General features: G+C 37.8%; 2 protein-coding genes across 3 annotated transcripts; both read right to left on the bottom strand.

Annotated features, from left to right (window-relative positions):
• Positions 1-731: 731 nt before the first annotated feature.
• Positions 732-9,850, bottom strand: LOC132151375 (indian hedgehog B protein). The gene is made up of 3 exons (XM_059559488.1): positions 8,963-9,850; positions 3,612-3,873; positions 732-1,540 (listed from the first exon to the last, which is right to left on the bottom strand). Exons 1-3 carry the CDS (start codon positions 9,260-9,262, stop codon positions 855-857), a joined length of 1,248 nt encoding a protein of 415 aa, XP_059415471.1. The 5' UTR covers positions 9,263-9,850; the 3' UTR covers positions 732-854.
• A 1,947-nt stretch (positions 9,851-11,797) lies between these two features.
• Positions 11,798-26,616, bottom strand: LOC132152160 (non-homologous end-joining factor 1-like). Of its 2 annotated transcripts, none has more exons than XM_059560912.1 (8): positions 26,526-26,616; positions 26,049-26,241; positions 25,551-25,769; positions 24,646-24,784; positions 24,503-24,561; positions 13,063-13,228; positions 12,550-12,632; positions 11,798-12,088 (listed from the first exon to the last, which is right to left on the bottom strand). In XM_059560912.1, exons 2-8 carry the CDS (start codon positions 26,214-26,216, stop codon positions 11,996-11,998), a joined length of 927 nt encoding a protein of 308 aa, XP_059416895.1. In that variant the 5' UTR covers positions 26,217-26,241; positions 26,526-26,616; the 3' UTR covers positions 11,798-11,995. The 2 variants fall into 2 exon arrangements, with proteins under 2 accessions (XP_059416895.1, XP_059416894.1); XM_059560911.1 differs by having other exon boundaries at positions 26,488-26,540.
• Positions 26,617-26,758: the final 142 nt, after the last annotated feature.

Genomic DNA, 26,758 nt, shown 5'->3' with positions numbered 1-26,758 from the left:
AAACAATTTTTGTTTTTCAATATTTTAACAGACTGTCTTAAGACTAATGACAAAAGAGACCGGAATAGCGAACAAACATAAGGCACAGACAATGGTTGGTCTCTCACAATTTCTGTAAGAAGAAACACAAGAGGTCAGTTTGTAATCTGCTCTTTTTACAGTTAAAAGTGATGTGTGAAAGTTTTTCAATGTGAAATACTTTATTATTATTAATATTCTTAGCTTATGCAGAGACAGCTATAAGTATAATGATTCTCCTGAAAAGTGTATACACTGACATTACTCCATTTGCTTGAAAATCCAACACAGCCAAAACTGATTCAACCACTGGACCTTTTCACAGACTGTGATGATGCTTTTCCTCAGTTATTAACATTGTAAAAGTATAAAATTACACACTTTAGTCATTAAAAAGCTGCTTTCGGTACATATTTCGCCTAACTTTTTATGGGGGCAGCTGTGGCCTAATGGTTAGAGAGTTGGACTTGTAACCTGAAGGTTGCAGGTTTGAGTCTCGGTGTTGGCAGGAGTTGTAGGTGGGGGCGAGTGAATGAACAGCGCTCTCTTCCACCCTCAATACCCATGGCTGAAGTGCCCTTGAGCAAGGCACTGGACCCCCAGTTGCTCCCCGGGAGTTGGATCTATAGTTGCCTACTGCTCCGGGTGTGTGTTCACTACTCACTTCTGTGTGTGTGCACTTGGGTGTGTTAAATGCAGAGCACCAATACCATACTTGACAAATGTCATGACTTTCACTTAGCACTATCCCCTTAAGTCATAAACCCTGAGCGTTCAGTCGTTTACATCTGTCAGTCTTCCCACCCTTCACTCATCTCTGAGTTTGTTTCAATCCATCATCTTTCATGATCTTCTAAGGCCCAAGGGTGGAAGAGTTCTGAGTCTAGCAGTAGTGTTCCCACACTGAGTAGGACCTGAGAGTACCAGTGTCGGCCGTTCTTAAGGATCCGATCTGGTCCGGTCCAGCTGTACAAAAGGCGTAGAGGTGCAAATGCCCGGTGAGCTAGCTGTGGTTCATTCACCGCTGCGTAGCATGAGGTCATCACCCCATTCACCACCAAAGTCCCATGGGCAGTAAGTGGGGCATAAGCCCCCCGGTCCTCCCGCACCTCCACTTGAGAGATCTGGGAAACACGCATCCTGAGTTTGCCTTCATTGACGATCAGCACACACTGCCCTGGCTGGGCATCACTGGCAAATATCGTCCGGAGGGATCCAGGCTTTGGCTGGCCCCCATTGGAGCAGTTTCCAACCCAGACAAACAGTAAATGAGCTGCCGTTAAGGAGATGCTGGCCCCATCCTCAGTGCTGATCACATAAAAGTGCTTCTGAGTAATGGGGCTACGGTCCAGGAAGGTGAGGACCTTGCTGTAGACGAGCTCGCCAGTCCCGTCACTTCCCATCGAGGCCAGAACAAGGTCTCCTGCTCGTAGGTCTTGGATTGGTCTATGAGTGCCATCCTTCATTGTCACCAAAGCCCCTCCAGGAAAACAGCCACCCGTCTTTGCTGCTACTGAGTGCTCTGAAGAAAAGTTTGAGGAAGGAATGGAATAGAGAAATGGGAAGATGGAGAAAGAAAGGAACATGGAAGGAATGTTTTGTTAAGGAAATAAAGAATGGATTCCATGCCCAAGCCCCTGTTTCTAATCTTCATTTATGATTAATTAACCTCTAGTCTTTTGACACTTCATTCATTGGTTGGTCCTATGATGTTTCCCTCAGTGATTGGTTGAGTTGGTAAATATCAGTGTGGTGTCCTTAAAGTGGGACTTTTACTTCTTCATTGAGACCTTGGCGTAGGAGCACCTCCTAGTGGACCGATTCTGATTTGACCGGCACTGCCAGCAATCTTGCATCTTTAGACTCGGTACAAATTACAATATATACATAAGGATGTACAATATATATATATATAAGCTATATTTAAAAACTCAGTTTTATTATGTCAGGGACGTCTGACTTGCATAACGATCTGGGCAGGAAGGACAGTAGAAAAAGGAATAAAGAGAAAGAAATAGTGGGAAAAACAGATAATGAATATTAGAGATTTTATTATGAAATTCAATGTAAGAGACAAAATTGTTAATCACACCTTTATAAGGGGTCGGCAAAAAAATACTAATAGCTAGGCTTATGAGCTATCTGCAGACTTTTTTTTCAATTTCTGTGATGTTTTGGAGGAAAATCTGCAGAATGCATTTAAACATGGTGAAATGCTTTAAACATAAGTACTTATTCATATCTTAATTAATGGTTAAAATATTTAATAAATGAGCATGCAGAAGTTTCTCCATGACAAATGTTCCAATTCTGCCAAATCTGTGGTGTTTTCTGAGGGTTCTGTGCACACAGATTGCATTTACATTATTATGTTGCGTTGAAGTCTTAAAGGGAGAATGACTTTAGTCTTACTTTGTTGCTATATTATTACCTTACAGCAAAATAACATAATAGAAAAAAAATGCTTCCCTGACAAAAAAATTTAAATAAAAAAATAAAAAAATAGTATATTGGCTATAGATGCTAAAAGCTAAATGGTAGATGCTAAAATTAAATGAAGCCTGTGTTGACTTGCATGGAAATAAAGATCAAAGTAAAGCATAGCTGGAAAAAGTAAGAAAGGTGAAGTAAATGTTAGAAATTGTGTGAAAAGTGTGCATTCTTCAGACGGCCCAGTGCTGCAAGACAGTGTTGTTTTAATCTAATTATGTGAAGCAAACAAATTACATCTGATACCCAAGATGACTCAAACATGGCTCTCTACATCAGACAGCTCATCAGTCCACAGTGTGTGTAGTGTGTGTGTAGAAACAGGAATCTAATGGGATTCCCTCTGTATCCATAGACATGCTCTTGTCCTCTTCTTCTCACATTACATGGCTGTGAGAAGCTTTGTTAGTTATGGTTAGATTTAAAAAATAAATAAATAAAATTGGACTTACTTGATCAAAAATAAAGTAAAAAGGTTAAAAAGGGAGATTAAATAAAATAAATAAATCATAATATCGTTGTGAAATGTTAATTCAGTTTAAAATAACTCTTTGTAATTGTAACTCATGTCATTTATTACTCTAGTCTTTAGTGTCACATGATCCTTCAGAAATAATTCAAATATGCTGATGTTGTGCTTAAGAAACATTACTTTTTATTATCAATGTTGAAAACAGTTGAAAGAGTAATGCATTTTTAAGGATCCTTAAAGGATATTTTGTAACATCATAAATGTATTTACAGTCACTTTTGAACAGTTTAATGCATCCTATCTGAAAAAAGCATTATGTTATGTTATTTTCTTTTATAAATCTTCCTAACCCCTGATTTTTCCACAGTAGATTGTCATGCCCACTTTTCTTAATTCAATGAATTTCCCCAAAATTAGTCTCTCCCTACTGTTTTCTCATTGAATATCGTGTTTCACGAAGAAATACATCTGATTGCAGAAATACTGAAATGCAAATGATGTTTCATGTTGACTTGCTAAAATGTTTCTTTCCCTTTCCTTTTCCACCTTTTATTCTTATGGACTAGTCTGTTTCTCGTTTGACCTCTTTCCCCCACACTACCTCAGCACAAACACACACAGCTGCTCTCACCTGATTTGACACTGCAGTGTATGTGGGCTTTGGATTCGTAGTAGACCCAGTCGAAGCCGGCCTCCACTGCCAGACGAGCCAGCATGGCATACTTTTTCCGGTCACGGTCCGAGGTAGTGATGTCAACCGCCCTGCCCTCATAATGCAGAGACTCTTCAGCGTGATGGCCGTCTTCATCCCAGCCCTCCGTCACACGCAGACGCACGCCAGGCCACAGGTTCATCACTGAGATGGCCAGGGAGTTCAGCTTATCCTTACAGCGCTGCAAAAAATAACAAATGAGAAACACTTACCAGAATTCATAAATGAGAAAAGTGATCAAATGTTTAACAGGGAGCAGGGTTATTATCGTTAACTTAAACTAAAAGCATTAACAAAACATTGGTATTGTTTTCGCAGTTGTAAATAACAAAGATTATTACTGTTTTATGAGAAAATATTTCAGGGTTTCTATTTAAAAATTTCACGTGTAATTCAGTGTTTCTTGCTGTTATTTTGGAATAATATGTGAAATTTCTTAGCAATTTTTGAGTGAAAATTGTTTCTCAAATATAATTATAGTAATATAACTAAAAATATTAATTAAAAAACTATAATAGTGCATCAATGATAATAAAATAACATTAGCAACTAAAGCAGCAAGTGCCTCAAGTGTTTTATGATCTGTTGTTCTACCACGCAAATAATGAACATGCATTTCATGTGAAATTTCAAGGAAATTAGTCATGTAAAATATTACAGTAACCACGATTATAGTGAGAATTTTTTACATTGGGGAAAAAAAGAAACTTAACAACATGAGTACAAAGAAGTTTGTAGATCAGTCACAATGTCTCACAATGAAATATATAAAATTTTACTTCTGGTGGTTTATGTAGCGTTAATGGCCATACTGTGACAGTATTTAAACCCAACTGAATGTTGAGCTCCGATACATAAGTTACCAATTAAACAAACAGAAGGAGGCTTTGAGTGCCTGAGTGAGAAAGGACACAAGGCCATTGTCTTGACTTTGTGAATTTCCTGCAAGAAATATGGATTTTACTGGGCTCATGTCAAAAGCCTGTGGCAAGCAGTTGCTAGGTGAGAAACGCGGTGAGCAATGGCAAATATAATCCTGACAGCCATCTGTAGAACTGACGCATTTGTGGTTAGCACAAACACACTCAGCCCATGGGCTGATAAATCCCTGTCTCAACCAAAGGCCACGAGACATGCAAGGTCACTGGATAACCACCAACTAAGTGGTCACAAATTGCTTACTGAGTGACGGCAGAGATTCTTTGATGTCGCCATCCTAAGTCCTCACTACATAGTTGTGCCATCAAACCATCTATTTCTGTTCTCCGAATTGGAGACCTACCTTTCCACTCAATAGCTACTCTACAAAGCTCTGTGGACTGTCTGTTTAAATCTCAGTTCAGTGATTCAGTTTCTCTGTGCTATTAGGATCCATCTCTCAGAGCTGAGTTTGTTCTGTACAATCAGCATCCAGAGGCTGGTATGGGAGAGGAAAACTGATTTGAAAATACAGTGCCAGTGTGTTTTGTTACTCTATTGAGTCTCTGAGGGTCACTGAATCCAAAACATGTACAGCAAATGCTTAGACTACAGTCAAAGTCTCAGCAATGATAAAACACTCTCCCACACTCAAATACACTTATTTGTATGCAAACCCCTATACATGCAAACCCTTAGCTTGCTTTCCTCCATGGAACCCAAAGGGAGATGTTTTGAAGAATGTTCACACTGCTCTTTCTCAAATAATAATAATGAAAATGTAAGGATAGCAGATACCAAATAAATCATCATAGAATGTATCATAAATATGGTCCATATCATTCATGCACTATATTTCAAGTCTTCTAAAGTCAATCAATACAATGGCTCTAATAGCACAGAGACATTGTGGGAAGATCAAAAATTAAGTTGTTATTCACTGCAAGACTCCTAAAACCTGGAAATGACTTTACGGTTCCATTGTCCCAAAGTCAGTGGGTTTTATGAATGGGTTTTTGGCAAAATGCCTGGAATAAGATCTGTATTTAACACAAACTCAATGTATTTTCACCTTTTTTATCTACAACATATAATTCTGAAATCCCCACTGTGATTTTTTAAACTCTTTTTCATGTTTTGAAAGGTGGTTGCTAATATGTGGCTAAATGGGACTACAAAGGTTGTTGTGGATATTAAATGTCATTGTGCCGAGCAGAAACAGTCATTTACTCACTATAGTCCACTTTCACGGCCTCATTGTGTTTGTACATGCTCTGGCTAACTTTTTTAACTCAAACTTCACAACTTGTAGATTTTAAATTAAGACTAAAAGAGGTGTTGTATGTTTAATGTTGGTGACATTGAACTCAAGTGACTTTGGTGTACTTTGCTTATAATTTAACTTTAGCTTTTCACTTCTGGAGGTGCTTCTGCTGCTAACTTCTGGGTTGGCCAAAAAAAAATATTATCATCAATGCAGAACTCTATAGATTTCATTTGCATTTGTACACATTTAAACTTGTAGGAGAAGACAATGCACACCAGGTTTAATATCAGATGCCAAACTCTGGATTTCACACGTCTCATAACTGATTAGGATAAGTTTGAATATGCAGACAAGCAAAAGAGATTTGAATTCTACAGCAAAGGCCAAGATTTTTAGTGAATGATTCCATTATATGGAATAAAGAAGTGTTAGCTTTTTCTAATATATCTCCTTTGAAAATCACATTGGTTTGGAACAACAGAATGACAGAATTTTCATTTCTGGGTAAATCTTTCTTTGAAGAACAAAACCCTCAGTGTCTCTTGTGAAATGTATGGGAACGAATAGATGCATCTATCCCACTCCACATATAAGAGCGGAGCTAACTGACATTTAAAAAATGTCAAGTCTTCCCCATTTCAAAAATTAAAACAGCGAGCTCCTGGACCTTGAAGAGTTTCCATTGAATTTTAAAAAGACCAAAATCGATAACCTCCGAGACTGTTGAAACCAGTTTATGGTGACCTTCAGTTATTTATGGTTAACTAGAAATATGTGCATTTGGCATGATTTCAGAAATGCCATTCTGAATGGAAAACTATGTGTTTTTAGTTATAAGAATACAAATATAGATATTTATTATGAAGACATATTTTTGAGCACGTCTCCGGATTGGACGATAAGAATAGCGACGCGGCGAGCTGTAATAGATGCCTATTCACATAGCAGTGTGGACTTCAGCTTTTTTCGTTGCGGTTGCAAAAGTGAACTGGACTTCATAAATCAGCCCGTGAACTCTGTTAGTTTTGCTTTCAAAGCAGAGATCGACGGGTTTTCAGGAGGAGAGCCTTCACACTAACCGCGGCCTACACAAACATTCACCCTGCGTGCACCGACGGCGCGGGGCCCTGAACACTCGCGCCTGTATGAGAGCACCGAGGCCACTCGCCGCTGAATCAAAAATAAGGTGAAGAAAAATGTGTGTGTAATTAAGGCTTAAATGCATGTGAAGCCCACTATTTTTACACACGTGTGCCACAAAAACAAACAAAAAAATAACACAGGATAAAAAGGAAAAACAGACCAGAGGTTGTCTCCAGCAGTCGCCACAGTTTGGCCCTCATAAATCGCATGAAGGTCAGGTAAACGAGCGCGGCGCTCGCCGACGAGGTGACAGGTAAAGACGGGGTGAGATCTACGAGCCCCTCCTCAGTTCCCACACGGCTCTCCTGGATATTAACATGTGGGCATTCAGAGGAAAAGAGCTGATATAAATACTTTTAGGTGAGGGGGAGATTGGAGTCAAATAAATTCCACTTGGTACCACATCAACGTCGTAAAAAATATCTGACTATTCGAAAAGGGGGTGAATGCAGTTAATCACCAGCGGTTGTGTTTAAGCATACGGGTAAACATTAAAACAGTCACAGGTCATGCTCAATCTGCAAGGGCAGTTTTAATGTTTTCTTTTCCAATCGCGCTTAAAACAGCAACTGCACTGTTTTAATTAAACGTTTCAGGTTTCCCTTCCCTTCCACTTTATTGACAGTCACCCCTTTTTGTGTTCATTCATTCACATAAATTGAGCAAGAGCCCCGTGGGAGAAAGTTCAAATATGCAGTTATAAAATAACCCGACGACTACTGTGTCTTTAATTTGATGAAACCTGCCCCCATATTCTCTGTTATGAAGACTGAAAGACATGAAACCTTGAATGAACTCAAGGATCTTTTGGTGAAAATAAACTGTGGTCTATTTCCTCGCATTCATCAGCGTCCACAAGCATTTTTCATCTATGAGACAGTAGTAGAAGAAAAGTGACATGAACAAAGGGTCCACCATTGATAGGTAACTACACAAGTAATGCAATCTTGTCTGCAAAAGTCTGGGAAGGTAGGGTTGTAGATTCGAACCCCAGTTATTGAGTCATAAACTCAATGTACAACTGACACTGAACCACATGTTATTCCAGGAGGTCTTTCTCAGTCATAAGTGAAGTTACTTAACTGTAGATGAAAGTCTCAACTTTGAAATAATTTATAAATTTGCATATGTTCTTAACTATTTCTTCTCAATCTCAAGTACTTTCCAAACCAAATCCCTGACCTTTATTGATCTCCACAACAAATTTGACAATGTAATAGTACACTGATTTAATGGGCAAAGACAAAGGACACCGTATGGTAAATAAAGAAGCATTAGAAATATTACACTAATGACTGTCTGTGCTGAAGATCTGGGTTGGTAACTGTAGGTTCAAACGTCACTCATCTTCATTCTGTCACTGATAAAAACCATTATCCACATGCTGAACCAGAAGTTATGAGTGATGTTAGTTTGGATTAATTTTTTAGCTAATAATTTACAGACCTTCTTAACCATATTTTCTGAATTATTTCAAGGATGCCTATTTTTACTGGTATCCACTACAATTTTTAGCCTAAGGTACAGTACCCTGAACTAATGCACTTGATCTTGAAAAAGACAATTTTGCTATAAAATTATATAGTAGGAGTAGTTATAGTACTCCACTGCATGCAAGTTTTAGTTACTATTGACTTCATTTGAATGGAGAAAAACACAGAGGTATTTCTCAAAATATATTGTTTTATGTTTCACAGAAAAAAGAAGGCCACACAGGTCAGAAACAACATAGGATGGGTAAAGACTTGTCATTTTTGGGTGAACTAATCACATATTACACTTTCAGAAAGGTACATTTGAGTAGGCCTATACTGCTGTTATAACCTTTGAGAGTGTATTGCAGGTATAAATGTAAGATAGAAACTTCTACTAATAGTAATAAATTAACCATTAGCCGAACGAATTGCTCGGAGGAAACATTTCCGCGTGTGTCTGCCCTCACCTGCGTCATCATGCGGTCCGCACCTGTGTTCTCCTCATCCTTGAAGATGATGTCTGGGTTGTAGTTGGGCGTGAGCTCTTTAAAGCGCTCGGAGTTGCGGGTTATCTTCCCCTCATATCTCCCACTGGCTCCCAGCGTTTTTTCGGCAACGTTTGGACTGAACTGCTTATAGGCGAGAGGCGTGAGTTTCCTTGGAGTCCGTCTCTTGCCGTGACCTCTGCCCGGTCCACAGCTGTCGTACGCCGGCGAGAAAGCCAAGATGAAGCCGGTGAGGAGCGCCGCCGCTGTGGAGAGTCTCATGCCAACCGGTGCCAGCGGGCACTCCAAAAGATGGAGTGTCAAAGATGCTGAAGAGTAGGGTAAAGCGACCCTCCTCCCCCCAATCTCAGCTTCAGTCCCCGCGCAAGATCACCGGAGGGGGAGGAGGATCGGTCTATTAGGACACCTGGCGCTCACCATCCTTTTACGCACGGAAAGACACTCCGGCAAACGTAGGGTTCCTCAAGCGGTGAAGTTGGTGCCAGCTCGTCGGTTCACCTCGCGGGTCTGTAAAACTGTGTTTCTCTCAGTCCAAGCGGAGACAGGGGGAATAAATAGAGAAGTTCCGTTTATCTTGGCACGCGTGTTTAGAGTCGCCTGCAGGCGGGTCCTGGTTGCGCAGAGCCGCGGTCAGAGTGCGCGTCCCCGCAGCGGTTTCTGGCTCCCGGCTCGGCTGTTTGACTACTGCGCTGTGGCGCGCGGCTCTCAGTTGAGATGGAAATGGAAGTGACCTGAGCTCAGATGCTACTGAAGCAGCCGCACCCTGCCAGTCCTGCCCTCTGCCTGTCTCTGCCCTCCTCTCCACCCCTCCGGGCAGACGCGCTTTATCAGCCCTGCCGCTCTCCCCCTGTACCGCACCCGGCGGCTGCCAAGACGCAAGACAAACGGGAGGCGCATTACAGGTCTGGACTCTCGGACCCTGATGTGTCCAGTCATTTGAACCTCAGCAGTAATGATCTGCTGCCTGTCCACGGTACGTCAGCACACGTACAGTAAACACACACACACACACACACACACACACACACTCTATCATTTGAAGACGTTTGGTATAATTCAAAGTTTTTATTACTAAAAGATAACGTTTTTTAATATATTTAAAATAATTTTTTTTAATCAATGCTCATTATATATCCACAATAATTCAATTATTATATTAGTTATTCAGTTTGTTTTCAAATTTTAATTTCCCACTTTTAGCTTTTTTTATTATCTTTCCTTTTATATATTTGTGATGGGACACTTTTTTAGTTAAAGTGGGACAGACCATTAGCATAATATATATATATATATATTTTGAAGTGGTGAAGGTGTTTGGAACTGGGCAGATGGTTTGTTACTGGTGCAAAGTGGTCTTGATGAAGGTCTAGAAGGTCATCTGATCCATCATCTAAATCAGCTTTGACCAGTTGCTGACCATAAATGACCAGCTTGGTGTATGCAAGAAGTCACGTTAAACCAATCACTACAATATGGCTGTCAAGAAATAGCCAAGGTCTAGTATTGGATGACAGGTTTTCTTTTATTTTATGTTAGCTCATAAAAGGGAGATGATTGATGATCAAAATCCATCATAAAAATTTTCATGACAAGTCCCACTTTTCTGGATGACAAAGATCATTGTGCCAATTATCAGCTGACTGTTAACTGCTTATTTGCTTCATGAAATTCATTTGTCCCACTATTTCTGAAACCATTTTTTCAGCAATAGTGTTCAACTGTTTAATACTGTAAGATAAAACAAAACAAAATTGGTGGTCAGGTTTAGTTTCACTGACAGACACTGGAGACAAGACATGAAGTGGCGTCCCTCCCAGGAACTCTAATGTCTTTAAAATAACACTAATGGCTTCTCCACTGAAGACGAATCACCAGTTAAATGCCAGAACTATTACCGAATTATACTGGTAGGAAAATTATGACAGTTCTGTGTCTCCTTCAGTGGCGCAGACATTTTTTCTGGTCCGCTGTGACCGCACTGTTGACAGCTTGAAGATGTTACTGTATTGCTTGAATACATTTTAATTAGAGAGTGTTTTGGCCAGGCATCAGAAAATAATCAGTGGACAGCAGAAATACTAGAGTGTGAAAGGATTAATCAGAGCCTTCTACCAGTCTACAACTAGATTTAAAGCATCATGCAATTCATATTTAATTCAGCAGGTTTTAGAGCAGTTTCACAGAGTCAGACTGTTGACTATTGGCATGCCGTCTCGTCCACTTTCCGGTTTATTCTTGCCTGAATTAGATAAGAAGCAGGCATATGGCTAATAGGTAAAGCTAAAGCTTGAATGTCATGCTTAGTGATGTATAAATCAATAATTCTAGGATAACAGAACGACATGAGACAAAGTGGTAGCTAATTCTAACAAAGCCTAAGCCAAAACCAAAGAAATTAGTGGAATATGGATGTTGGGTTTGTGGTCAGAATTTCCGTCCATTCAAAAGTCCAATGATTTTACCGAACATGACCAGGAAAATGAAGCAGAACCTACATTTGTGCTTAAGTATATCACATTTACTTGCAATTAATGGTCTCAAACTAAACTCTGGATATCTAATGCCCCAATTCTACAAACTTTCTTGTCAGACTTTCGTCTGGCCTTCTATTTGTAGCAGTCAGTATCCTGTAAAATACAGTGTTATGCCCCCAACAGACCGATAAAAAAATATGTAAAAGTAGACTTGAATTTGCAACTTACAAAACACATCTTATGAATTATTATCCATCATTATCCATCATTCTATGTGCTTCTGTACTTTTTTTCACAAGCTGCCGGTTGGGGTGCAGAGAACTTGTATTAGAAGGAATGCAATATTTTATTCATTACTTTAAAACACAGAAACTTTAAGATGGGCATACAGACTAAAAACCAATAATAAAATGTCCATAATCACTTAAAATCCAACCTAAGAAAAATACAAATATTTTTTAAGCGTTCAGAAAATTAAAGGGTTCATATGTGCACTATTCTGAATCAGAGGCATGAATTGTCACCGAAAAAGCCCCACTACTTTCTTTTTCTTTGGCCGTGAGGTGGAACGCTCCTCAGAACCTGCAGCAGTAGTTGATGGTAACAGGACAGTCTGAAAGAAACATTCAGAAGTGGTTTTAGTTCCCTTAAAGGAATAATCTGGGTCCTAAACCATTGATAATTGAAACTTTAATCTTTAGCATTTCTGTTAATTGCCACATTAAATGATTCTGACTCGTAGCTCAATCTGTATCTGCAAGCCGATTTGTAGCCCTGTAGACTTCCATTGTAGGCAAATATTTGCACATGCTAGCTTAGTTTATATTCAACCCAGAATGTTACTTTAATTATATCAAGGTGAGCAACATTTTGTAGCCTGTTGTTTAAATTGTCATTTTACATCATTGTCAAACTCCAGCAAGGCTCAGCAATGATGGGTTTATTGTAGACTGAAGATTAGAAAAGAGCAGTTGAAAAGATTAGCTAAACCAATGGGTTCATGGCATGATCGTTCTCTGAAAGAATGAATCAAATATTTATTTTGTTCAATGAAAAGGAGTCTAAAGAGCAAACCTGTTTGCTGTCTGCCACCTGAGGTCTTCCTGATGATCCTTTGACATCATTCTGTTCTTGAGAAGCCAGTGAAGAACCCACATCTGCACAGAAGAATGCTCATGTTATTCCAAACTTTATTAAGTTTCCAAAAAGACAAAAAGGCACCATAAAAGTGTTCTATACCAATTCCAAAGACTTACAATAGCTTTGTGTGCATGGACATCATTTAAGCATAAATTAATCACCGAAAATTTGAAATTGGCAGAAAGCCGTCTATGCACACGTTCACGTGTTGTGAAATTTGATGCCCGTAATGTTTGGTTATGGCACACAGCAAAATCCAGTGACATTTGATAGCACCAATGCCAAACCTGGCTGTACATGTATACAGCTGCCAATTTATAGCATAACAACACCAGTTCACTCGCTCAATCTGTGGAAAAGAGCAACCAGGACATTCTGCAAATCATTCCTTTTGTGTTCTACAGAAGAAACACAGACATACAGGTATGGAATGATTGAAGCAGTAACCTGTGAGGACATCCGTGACGTGTTTGTGATGTTCAGAGACGAGGCTGCTGTCAGGAGAGCGTTTACGTTTCGGACCCGTTTTCCCCGAGCTCACGGCCACGTACAGTGCCTGCAACTCTGAGTCAAAGCCCAAACTGTCCAGCGTCACACCCATCTGTGGAACAATCTAGTAGACAGAAAAGAGAAAATGACCACACCATAAAGAAAGTGGGGACATTTAATTACTTATTAGTTCCACAGAGGAGCTGTTTTGGACTATTAGTTTTCTAAGTACTATTAATTTCTTCAGATGGAAAATGCTTTAAATGGAAAAATGACTTTTGTAATATTAGATTTTTGGGCATGTATGTGATGGCAAACATGAATTTTCAGCAGTCTTTACTCTAGTCTTCAGTGTCACATGATCATCAGAAATCACTCTAATATGCTGATTTTCTGCTCAATCATTTATAAAAGTTATTTTTATCATTTGTGCAAAAAAAATGTTTTTGCTGCTTAATATGTTTGTGGAAACAATGAAGATTCAGTGAACAGCATTTATTATTATAAATGTTTTTATCACTTTTGATCAATTTAATGGGTGAAAGAAAAAGTGTTATTATACACATACATAAATGCATATGCATATGCATATATATATACATATATATTAAAAGTAATCATTAACATATACATAAAGACGTAAGATGCAACATGAGATGAAGATTCCAGTCATATCAGTTCCCTGACAGAAGCTGTTTAACTCTACAAAAGGGTGGCGACCATGTTAAGATCACATGACCTGTCAAACACCAATCACTTTATCTCCATTACCACCCTATTATCTGCCACTTTAAGCTGCAGAATAAATGAATCATAGTTATGCCTGAGATAAGGGTGTTTCTACATCGGCACTGGTAACCAGAAACATTTACATTGCATGCTGCTGTATTCACATTGATCGGTGCCAGTATAAAGTCCACTGCTGTTATAAAAAAAAATAATAATAGTAATTAAAAATATATATATATATATATGTAAATTAAAGTACATAGAATTCAGATTAAATTTTGCCTTAAGAAAATGAAGCCTTTTTAAAAACAACACCTTAAAAGTATGCATTATGTAAATTTAGAATTTGGCAGTGAAATGTTCTTAATTGTAATGGAAAAACTGTGACAACAAAGTCTTAATGGTAAATGCTGGGTGACAACAGGGTGATGGTAAAGATGACCGCATTCACACATTTCCCAAAACACATTCTCTTTCACAACAGAGAGCACAAATTCTCAAAATTAGCTTGCCAAATATTGACCTGGTGAGATTGGTGACCACTGGATGAATGAAGGGCCCCTAAATATACGTGTAGACATTTGGGGTTTACATTGATTTATTTTTATTATTTGTTTGTTGAAATCTCATAAAAATAAATGAAAGCTTTGAGTTCATCTTTGGGGACAGAGAGGGCAATGTGAGGAGAGAAGCCACAGTTCATGAGTGTGCACTTCCTGTCTCCCCTCAAATCATTTCTCCACTCCCCGTCCTTTCATTTTTTTCATCTTCTTGTCATATCAGTTGAGCAGTTAATTATTCTTCTTAAATGTGGGATTTAATACTGAAATTGATTACCAGGTCAGATGATCTACAGGTATCATCCATCATCATCATCAGTGTGCGTCAAAGAGGGAAGTGTCAGGAAAAGCGGTTTATGTGTTAGTGCATCATGTTGATACATCTATTCATAGCTGGTAAACAGCATTTGCTGGGTTTTAGAGGTTTGTGGAAAACCTATGAACCAATGGACTCTAATGGAAGATTCCAGAGAGTGTCCTGATTCTTGTTCTGTGTTCAGCACAGGGCAAGCATGTACTTTTGAGTGACTTTTTGACTAAAATATTGAGACATACTACCGCTTCACAAAACTGTGACTAGTTCATTACCTTTGAAACGTACCGTTACTTACTAATTAATTCTGTAGGTTTATACATTTAAAAAATGTGGCAGTTATCTATTACAATCTCATATATGTAGTGGTTCATTATTTTTTATTGCCATGTCTGCATATAACGTTATCTTCATGCAAAAAAATAAAATAAAAATACACGAGTAACAAACACAAAATACAAGCCAAATGAACCCAAAACTACAGCAGTTAATTATTTTATTTATTGTTATAATTTTCTTTTTTGAACATATGATAAAAACAAACCTAAAATATTTTCTGGTAAAATCTAACTAAACAAGTCCCGAGGGAGCGTACTTCATAAAAAAGTGTTTGGTTTGGTTCAATTTGGTTGGTACACCCTACAAAACTATAGCCCAAAGACAAATCAGTGCCCATTAATGAATTTGACATCATAGCAGCATGATTCTTTGTGAAAATTAGTTACAAGTATTAATATTGTGAAATATTATTATATTTTAGGAAAACTATTTTGTATTTTAATATATTTTAGAATTTTTAAATCTATATTTGACAAGAAACTACATTTAATAATTCACCAAAAGAAACATACTTATAAAAAAAATATCTTGATATTGAAATAACTTACAAAAAAAAAAAACATTGCCAGAATCACTAACATTAAATATGAATAAACTGTGCATATTTTCCTTATTACCTGATTTTAAGTAAGTACACACACACTGCAACAGTCTCACACACACAATCTATAGGGAAACTAATAAAGGCAGGTGAAGTCTTAAAAAGGCGTCATGCATTAAACCCAGAGAAGAGCTTCATTTTACAGTCCTCTATAAATCTATCCTCACTCTCATTCAGGCAAACCCCCTCCTAAAAATATCTATTACCTCTTCCTCTCAGTTCAGCCTCTGTCTCACACTCCCTAGATGTCTTTATTAGTGGTGCGTACTAAGACAAACATCACTTTATTATCATACTTAGGGTTAGGGATTTAAACAAACCTTAGAACAAATGATGTGGCCTGGTAAGGAGAGGCGTGTTTACTTTTCTACTTGAATGGAGAATTTTTGCAGTTATAAAACAGGTAAAACCTCCCATAGATGTACAATGAAGGAGGGACTGAACCATATTTCACAGAACACCCTAGCAACTGCATAGCAACACGCCAAATACCATATCACAACACTTTGATAAATGATATCAGCAGCTTCCTTTAAAAAGTATTCAAATGTAGCGGTTATCTCTTTTTGCTTTCTATTTGTATATTTTCTATGATGTTTTCATTCCATCTATGACATTTACGAGAGGGACTGGTGTTTGACGGGATGTTACTCTTGTTCTGGCTGCCAGGGCAGCTCTTTTCAGGGCTTCAAAGTAGGCAGAGTAAACCACAGCCCAGCTACAGCTAACTAATTACAGATCAGAGCTCACCCTGTGGAAAACTGGACCAGAGCTAGAGAGAGAGAAGCAATAACAGAAAGAGAGACATCTGACCTCGAGAAGCGGTCCTGAATGGGTTTCATGGTTATCAGATTGAGGTGATTATAAAGGCCAGAAGCCAAGAGCTTCAGTTACGTCTTGAGCTTTAGCTGGAATTAAGGCATGAACACCTGACAGATCTTGGTGTCTTACAATAAAACACACAGTCATGGGGGACACGTTTGCCCCTACTTTACCCCATGAATTTGACTTTACAAAGCTGTATTATTATTGCTTAATAGAGATGCAACTATTTGAAAATCTGGACTCTGAGGGTGCAAAACAAAAAATGGAAATATTGAGAAAATCACCTTTGATGTTGTCCAAATGAAGTTCAATGAATATTACTAATCAAAAATTGTTTTGATATATTTACAGTAGGAAATTTACAATATATCTTCATGGAACATGATCTTTACCTTAATATCCTAATGATTTTTGGCATAAAAGAAAAATCAATCATTTTGACACAAACAATTTATTTTTGGCTATTGCTACAAATATACCCCAGTGACTTAAAGGTCCCATGACATGGATTATTTCCTTTTCTTTAAATGCTTTTTAATGTTTCCTTAGGTGTACTTATATTGTTAGTATGATTTTTACATTTAAGTTTTAGAAATAAAATGCATTTTTATATCCTGATTTTAGCCCTCTGGCTTGAATGCTCTGTTTGAAGGGGCGTGTCTACTGTGAGACTCCGAGTAAACGACAACTGTTGTGATTGGCTGACATCTTTGCATTTGAAATGCGTATTACATGTGGAACCCCTCTCAAATATATATATATATTTTTTTTTTTACTATTACAGCTGTCGAGATTAACGAATCGTGGATTTGTTGATTATATAATTATTTTTTCGATCTTTTCCCATCACATGAACGTCTGCAGTGATGAGCATTGAGTAGACAGAGTCTGTTTATCGCGTGAATGCAGTCATCTCGTCATTATTGCAACACGTTTTCTCTCACAAAATGCTTTCACCACAACTAACAGCAAACACATGAATACAGTAAGAGCTCCGTTGTGCAGCACAACATCATTCATTGTAACTGCAGTTTAGGCAAGAGTGCAGATATACTCGCGATGTGTGACAGCTCCGAAAAAAAGGGAGCGTTCTTTGATCGCTCTCTGTAGTTAAATCACAATTTAAATAACAGATTTGTTTCATGCTACTAAGAGAAACAACGTGACGTTGATCGTTTAGTCACTGGCTTGATTCACTGATGCATAAACAGTATTAAACGATTTAGAAAGAAAGTCTGTGTGAACTTGAATGATTAACTACACATCAGAAATCACTGATCACAGATCAGGCATTGATGAACAGGGTTACTCACTGTTTGTGCCGGTGCTGTCGAATCCATATCATAAAAGTCTGTTTGTAACACCTGTGCTGACATTGCGACTGAATTATATGTAAATATTTGGGCGGGCAAAGCAGAGAAAGGGGAGGTAACATTTCTCCTTACAACGTCACAAAGAGGAGATTGAAGATCAGCCCGTTTGAGCTTCCATTTTCTCAAAGGCAGAGAAAGATAGCAAAATCTCGATTTACACCGATTAAAATTTCTAGAAACTTGGGGACCACATACATGCTAGGGGAAGTCATATTAATGTTAAAAAACCTCAGAAAGTGAAATTTTCATGTCATAGGACCTTTAAGACTGGTTTTGTGGTCCAGGGTCACATTTCAGTTCTTCTGCTTTAAAATGTCGTGTTTAATTGCCATTTCTTTGCAGTTATTTGTGAAATTTACTGAAATGTTTCTACAGCACCAAATCATCACATTAGATTGATTTCAGAAGGATCGTGTGACACTGAAGACTGGAGTAATGATGCTGGAAATTTTGTTTGCATCAATGAAATAAATTAGATTTTAAAATATGTATTAATATTTAATAACTGTATTAATATTCCACAATATTAAAGTTTCTTCTGTAGTTTTGATCAAATAAATGCAGCTTGGTAAGAATAAGAGACCCCAAACTCTTCAACACTAGTGAGTATGGCTAGATTTGCCCATATTTTAACTTGGACTGAATATATGTCTCAGATAGAGGATTGTTTGGGGTGTTTGTAATGGTCTTTCAGTGTGGCAATGTGAAGGGTCACTCCATCAGTGCCAAACCCAAACTGGTTTCTCAACTCACCCAGTCAAATTTTCTCTTTTAAGGCCTCAACTGTAAAAAACCAACGGTTTGCGTCACAGAAACACTTTCACACATAAATACATTCAACCCCAAAAGATCTGCAAAGAGGACAACATGCCCACTAATACGGACCCTAAAACAAGTCTTTGTGTTAATCAAGCAAAGTACACACACCCACTCAAAACACAAAGTAAACGTTCACCCTCTCCTCTCCCCTCAAAAAACCTAAGCAAGTAAGCATGTGTCACCAGTCTGAGGTAGACATTTTCAATCTTTCAAGCTCAACTTTACAAACTCACAAAACATGGGGCCAACAGACATCACTTCAAACAGTCCTATCCATCTATCCATCAAACAAACTCTCATCCAGGCTTCTGCCAATCAGGAATCTCAAGAACGGACTCCATTTTTCCAGAGACTTACTATGTTTGTTTAACATTTCAGTGAGACATTTTTCCAAACACACCTTCATTTTAATTCTGACTTGAGTCTTAAATGATTCTTCAGTGTGGAGTGGAATTTCGCATTGTATTGCAAGACAGAGGCATTCAAATGACTTTGATATGTCCAAATAAATCAAATAACGTGCAAGCTCATATTTCAATAGGCACAACAAGTATTGTAAAAAATCTGGAGGCCTTTCCAAATCATGGCCTAGGAGGTAGCAAATGTTGTCCTTTTTAAAGGGGTCGTATGATGCGATTTCAATTTTTCCTTTCTCTTTGGAGTGTTAGAAGCTCTTGGTGCAAAAGAAGATCTGTAAAGTTGCAAAGACTAAAGTCTCAAATCCACAGAGATAGAGAAATTCTTTATAAAAGACAAGTCAACCACGCCCTTCTAAAACGGCTCATTCTAACAAGCCCCCACATGTCTATGTAACGATGAGGGAAGATCTGCATAGCGCCGCCCAGATGTTCACGCAAAGAAAGAAGGCGTAACTTTTATTCTCAACGTTGCTGCCGCCGCCACCAAGTCGTGGAGATGCTGTGTGTTTCGTTGTGAAAGTGTAACTACTTTGTTTGGTCTTCCAAAAGAGAACACAACTAGAAATCAGCGGTTAAGTTGTATTTCAACACTGTTCCAGAACCCAAGTATTTTAGATGTGTGCAATGCATTTTATGGAGGACAAGGAATGTTTCCTGGGAGAGTAACCTAGAATGCCGTCTGTGTTTCTATAAAGTAGGGCAATTCCAACTTTGTGAGGACAGTCTGGTGCTTTTGACTCACAGTCTGTAAGTACGTTTTCAGATTTAAAGAATTTGCCACTAAAGATGCAAACACGAGTTTTGAACAGTGAAGAGTATAGCGCTTGTTGTTTGTAATTTTTCTGATCACAATTGCAGACATAGTTTTATTTTTGCGCAGGGCGATACACAAAACAATGTGTAAAAAGACAGTATAAGTCATTAGAAGCAGTAATTATGTCCCCACACACTGGATGCAACAAATGCTTCGTTTATAAAAGGTTTTAATGTTTTTGTCTCATCGCTCTGGCCGTAACACAGCATCACAGTATGTTAAGGGGCGTAACATTTCCGTCACATGCTTGAGGCATTCAGCCAATCACAATGCACTAGATAGTTGGCCAATCAGAGCAGAACTCACTTTCCAGAACGATGAGCTTTGTAAAAATTCGATGTGTTTCAGAAAGGCTGGGCATAGAGGAACAATAATGTACAGTACGTGGAAAATAATGTTTTTTTATTTTTTTTTAACCTTAAACTGCATAAACACAAGTGAAGTGAAAAAGTGAAGTGACATTCGGCCAAGTATGGTGACCCATACTCAGAATTTGTGCTCTGCATTTAACCCATCCGAAGTGCACACACACAGAGCAGTGAACACACACACACACTGTGAACACACACCCGGAGCAGTGGGCAGCCATTTTTTTTTATGCTGCGGCGCCCGGGGAGCAGTTGGGGGTTCGGTGCCTTGCTCAAGGGCACCTCAGTCGCGGTATTGAGGGTGGTGAGAGAACTGTACATGCACTCCCCCCACCCACAATTCCTGCCGGCCCGGGACTCGAACCCACAACCCTTCGATTGGGAGTCCGATTCTCTAACCACCAGGCCACGACTTCCCACATTTCATTATACCAAATAATGTTCTTTTTAGCAACATCATATGAAACCTTCTGCTATAGAAAATAATAATAAAACAAATATAAAAAAAAGAGTGTGTAGAATGACCCTGAATATCAAATTGTTGAAAAAACCCATGCATGTTACTCAGTCTTGTCAAAAGCCTTTTATTTAAACCCATGAAAATGCAGATCCTATTGTAAATAATAGTGAAAAATCCCTTTTTAAAATTGCTGTTCCATTATTACCCCTTGGAATATTTTATCTCCCTCTAACTCTATATATTAGTTATGTATTAGTCCATGGCATTCACAGCTGATTGATGTCTGATGATCAGATAATATCATTAATATATTAATGATATTAATCTGATCATCAGACAGATTAATACATCTAAAACTGGTGTCACTGTGGGATGGAATTCCTTCAGTTTATGGGGCGACTAGTATATCAGTGTTTGGTACGGTGGGCGAGTGGGTGAGTAGACTCATATCCTTTTCTCATACCACCAAGTCAAGCCACACATATCTGGCTGCACATTCACCAGGCCAGTGAGAAATACTGGTGGATTCACACATACACACGGACAGAGATCAAACACAGGCCTATCAAAGGACTCACCTCACGCAGAAAACACGGCTGCCAGCACTGAAATTAAAGCTCATGCCTGAATCCAATAAATATCTCACAGCCACAAGAACATTACTCATCAACAGAACAAAAAGTGGCTCATGAACACACAGTTCTAAATTATGAATGTGGGTTTGTCTCCTCCCACTGTGGTTAGTGTAATGACCGTAAGGCAGAGCGGTCAGAAGCGTGACTGACTGGCATTCTTGCTTAGGGATGGTGGTACAACCAAAACCCTGGTATGAGTATGAGAGTACGTCATGATAAAGCTACGGTTTTGTTGAATATTCTGTGAAAAAAGGCTTTAAAAATAACTTAAAATATGGTGATCATCAGGTAATTATTTAAATACTTTACAACTGAAATCACGTGATGGATGAAAATGAAAAGATCAGATTATTCTAAGACACTGAATCATACGTCTGGCATTACTGCTAAAACAGCTTCAGATTGCTTCAGACACTTGACTCAAAAGTGCAAATTCAAAAATATCAAATAGGTAGTCCAGAATGAGCCATATTCAAAGACAATGTAAAATAGAATTGTTTTCCATTTGTTAAGTCCAACACTGTTCACACTGAAAATTTGGGATCAAAAATCTAAACAACAAGAAAATAAAATGTAAATTTATCAATAAAATTTAGAAATGTTACAAATTGTAAACTACATGACAAAATGTACAAGAAATATTTAAGATTCTGCATTATTTCTACAGTAAGTTTGCATACCCCTTTAAGACTATGCAGAAAAGAGGGATCATGAAAATTGCATGGTATGGTACGGTCTTGAAAAAGCCATTTTACATAACAGTTGTATATATATACACTCCACAAAACAAAATAATAACTGAATTTATAAAAATGACCCCTTTCAAAAGTTTACATACCCTTAAATCTTCATAACGTGTGTCATTTCCTGGATGATCCATGATTGTTTTTATATATTTTATTCATTTAGCTTTTATCCAAAGCGCCTTACAATTGCTATATATGTCAGAGGTCGCACGCCTCTGGAGCAACTAGGGGTTAAGTGTCTTGCTCAGGGACACATTGGTGTCTTACAGTGGATTCGAACCCGGGTCTCTCACACCAAAGGTATGCGTCTTATCCACTGCGCCAACACCAGTTTTGTGATGGTTGTTCATGAGTCCCTTGTTTGTCCTGAACAGTTAAACTGCTAGCTGTTCTTCAGAAAAATCCTACAACTCCTGCACATTCTTTGGTTTTCCTGCATCTTCTGCATATTTGACCGCTTTCCAGCAGTGACTATGTTTTTGAGATCCATCTTTTGAGGACCACTGAGGGACAAATACATAATTACAAAAGGAGAAAACATTTGATGATGCTCAAGAAGGCAACACGATGCATTAACCACTTCAGCTGTTATTTTGATTTTTTGAGAATTAGGCATATGCAATATTGGACCCACCGGTGGGTCCCCAGAGTTGATGTGGTTAAGAGACAGGGGTGTCATGAACAACTATATTAAGAGCCACAACTATCACAAAACATAAAAACAGTCATGGATCATCCAGGAAAAGACATACTTTTTTAATATTCAAAGGGGTCATTTTTATAAATTCAGTTATTATTTTGTCTTGTGGAGTATATATAATCATCCATTATGTGAAATAGCTTATTTTAGACAGTAATAAATAAGTAAAATAAGATGCCATTTTCATGATTCCTCTATTTATTTTTGTATTATTTACATTTTGCATATTCTTGCATATTCTTCTGTAAACTTATGAGCACAACTGTAAGTACATTAGTGACATTGATCACTAATACATATTTGTATCAATGCAATTTTAGTACTATATTGAGATACTTTTAATTTTAAAGTTTTAGAAATGTGTGTGTGTGTGTGTGTGTTTTAGGGGTTTTACTTTTGGATCCACATTTAGACAATATAAAAATCTATATTATTAGATTAAAAATCTGATTTAGTCAAGGTTTACCACTTCATTAATACAGACATATCAAACTTTTTACAATTAACAAACAGTTAATTTTACATACATTTCCAGATTTCACTGTAATCATAATCTGGCATAATAGCTATACAATTATGTCTGAATATGATTACAGTGAAACCTAAATATTTTTTTTATAAATTGTTAAAAAGAGAATACTTGCTGTCAGCATTTTGTTACCTATCATTTACTTCAAATATCTACATCTGCAGCAAAGTCAGTGTGCGTGTCTGTGCACGCATGTTTAATGAATACTGATATAATAGTTTAACCATTTCATTTCTGTTTGTGTGTGTCTGTGAGAGTATTCTCTATTGTGGATGTGTTTTAGTATCAGTCATACATTTCCGGTTGGCATAGACCCTAAAGCATAGAATCTTAAAAGGCCTTAAAGCACTTGAACCCCGATAATCACTGCTTGCAGCTATATTTGAAATTTTTATTACACTTTTTTTATGTTTAATATAAATATTTATTCATTTTACCTCAGTTTAAGTCATTTTGGTACATGAAGTTAAATTATTTTGTTAAAATATTTTGTTTCATTTCAGTTGACATTTTATTTCGCGAAGAGGAAATGTTTTTATGGTTTGAGCTTTAGTTACCTATAATTACCCTGCTTTGTACAAAAGGTCAGATTTCCTTGCTTCCATTAAAGCACAGATCCATATTTGGATCATTCTCAAGTCATGTGAAATTCTAGATTTTTGCTAAACTTTATGTAAAATTCAATATGTTCAACTGATAACATATTTTGTAATTGAAAAAAAAAAAGAATAATTTTATTAGAAAAATGTAAAATCCTTCAAAACATTTTCAAACCTAAAAATCTATCATGGTATAATTAAACAATAGTTTTATCATCCCACTCATTACTAAAAAAAGCAGGAAATACTCAAACACACACTCCCCAATACATTATCCAGTCAATAGACAGTTCAGTGTGAAGCAACGCTACAACTGAGCTGTCACTGCAAACACTCTTTGAGTTCCACAAACCACAGCCTAATTATACACTGTGTGTGTGTATGCATGCATGTGTGTGGTGACCTAGAGTCAAACAGCGATCCAGTCTCTCTTCCCTAACAGCAGAACCAGCACAGGGGCCTGAACATACATTTGAGTGAATAATGGTGTCACATGCATGCCAGTCCTGACGGAGCTTGTAAACACTGGGTAAATTAAGCAGGAGACTGAATGTAAAAATGTTTCACACCTTTGTGAAGAAGTTCTCCTTGTACTTGTGCACCTCAAACGGCTCCGTCTGTAGTCTGGCTGTGTGGGCAGAGTTTTAGATGAGAGTGAGCTAAAAACAGACACAAGAGAGTATGCAAGCAAAACTGCACATGCGATTGTTACCTCTTGTTAGGACAGCTCCGTTCTCCTGATAGTCCTGTATCTCTGCATCCTTCCGAGCCAAAAGAGCTGCTAGATCCTCCACTTGCAGCTGCAGGACTCTAGTCACTGCCAGCAGGGGGCGCACCAGCTGCCTGCACACCTGATTTCCAGGCAGAAACATACTGTATATTTCATACATGAATTTATAAGGCCTGGAGATCATCAACATGATCCAAATTGTACACAATCTACTACATGCCTTCTGCCCTTTGGTTGTTATTTTGTACTTTTTTTAGCAATTAAAAGCCCTTTTTATTATTATTCAAAAAATGTCCACCTTCAAGTTGTCTTTTTGATGAGGAATATTTATATTAATTTAAATTAAATAAAGAATAACTTTCATATTATTAGTACAATTTTAAAATGAACGCTTACTAGACTGAAGCAAATTATGATTATCTACACATTTGTTTAGTTATTTTTTTTATCTGATTAAAATTTGAGTTACCCATCATGCTTTTGAGGAATGTTTATTATATCTCTTATCATTGTACTGCACTGCACTATATGTTTTGACCTCGCAATAATAACTACACAACTTTGATAAAACTAACTGATATTTAGATGCATTTTATGTACATAGTCTATTATACTGATTAAAAAAGTCTATTATACTGATTTTCCCTCCTCAAGTAGCTCCATATTCTACTATATCATATTATATGAGCCATAAAAGGCTGATGTTTAAAAGATGAGTCAACAAAAACACATCAGCAAACGTTACATCCATCCATCTGTCAACAGATACTGTCTAAAGGTTGCTGCTCCATTTCAAAACAATTACTGACTATTATTTCATGTGTTAGGCTTTACAGGGTTAAAAGCATAGGTTAAACTCTTATCATTTTATAAGATCAGGTTCATACCATGCCAACAGGTGCTGCGGTGCAGCGAAACTCCCAGTAGAACGGCAACCCAGCCAGCTCACTCTTGAGTTTGACTGTCAGATTGTCACCACACTGTTCAAGAACAATGTGTGCTGCAGAGATCTGATCATCATTTCGACTGGAGAAACAAGGCTGTGCCACAGAACAAAGATGAGAGAAAAAAGCCTGTGTAGGAGCCCTCAGACGCTTATTCAGATCCTTGCACACAGAGACAGAGAAAACGAGATTACAATAAAATGAGTTTCAGATTGTGATACTATATAGTGTAGGACTAAAAAAACATTTAATTCTCATAGGTTTTGGCATAATTATATAATTCAGAGTGACTTAAATACACTGACTTGATGTTACAGTATGGTTTGCCACTTCACAGCAATTTATTTAATGCTAAAGAAAGATATAAGCAGCTAATGCAGCTAATGCAGCTCCGATGTAAAATCAATTCAACTAGACAGCAGCAGTGTTGAATGTTCTGACCTGTGCTCGACTCTGGATGTCATCTGCACTCATGTCTTCTTCCCACACAGTGTTCAGGTCACTCAGCAGAAGCCGGTACTTTGTGTCACCGAACCAGGCTTTGGCCAGAAGATCAGATCCACCGATATTCACTGGCACCCATGGGAGAGTAAACAGGTCTGCTTCCATTTCCCCACAGCACACTTTACACAATCTACTTCATATGAACAACAATAACATTACACTCAGCAACCATAGACTGGATAAAAACAGGACAGGTGGAACTTGGTTAATCCAGGTGTGGTTTCTCACCGCCATTCATTCTTATATTAATGTAATCATGTTTCCTATTAACAGATTATGTTTCTTTTTTTAGGATAAAATGTATTATTTTAACATTTTAGAAATGAGATAAAGCAGATTTTTTGCGGTTCCAAAACACTTTTTTGTATCAGCTCACCAAACAACAAGGGACCGTTTCGACTGACGCACACTCACCGGAAAAACAAACGAGGATTAAAACGTTCCGTGAGGAAGAGTTCCGTGTACTAGGTGCCTCGGGTATTAAGAGTACTGTAGAAGTAAAAAACTAAATACTCATTATCCAACGTCTTTATTGAGACATTCATAAGCAAACCATTGATATGCTTTTAAATGTTATGTGCTCTTATGTATAAGAGATGAAAAACTGCTCTTAACACCACATATTTTTATAATCATCTCTCTTCTGA

The sequence above is a fragment of the Carassius carassius genome, chromosome 10 (genome assembly GCF_963082965.1).
Source record: "Carassius carassius chromosome 10, fCarCar2.1, whole genome shotgun sequence".
Classification (NCBI taxonomy): domain Eukaryota; kingdom Metazoa; phylum Chordata; class Actinopteri; order Cypriniformes; family Cyprinidae; genus Carassius; species Carassius carassius.
Note: the sequence above shows the minus strand (reverse complement) of the source record. Positions and strands in the feature narration are given on the sequence as shown.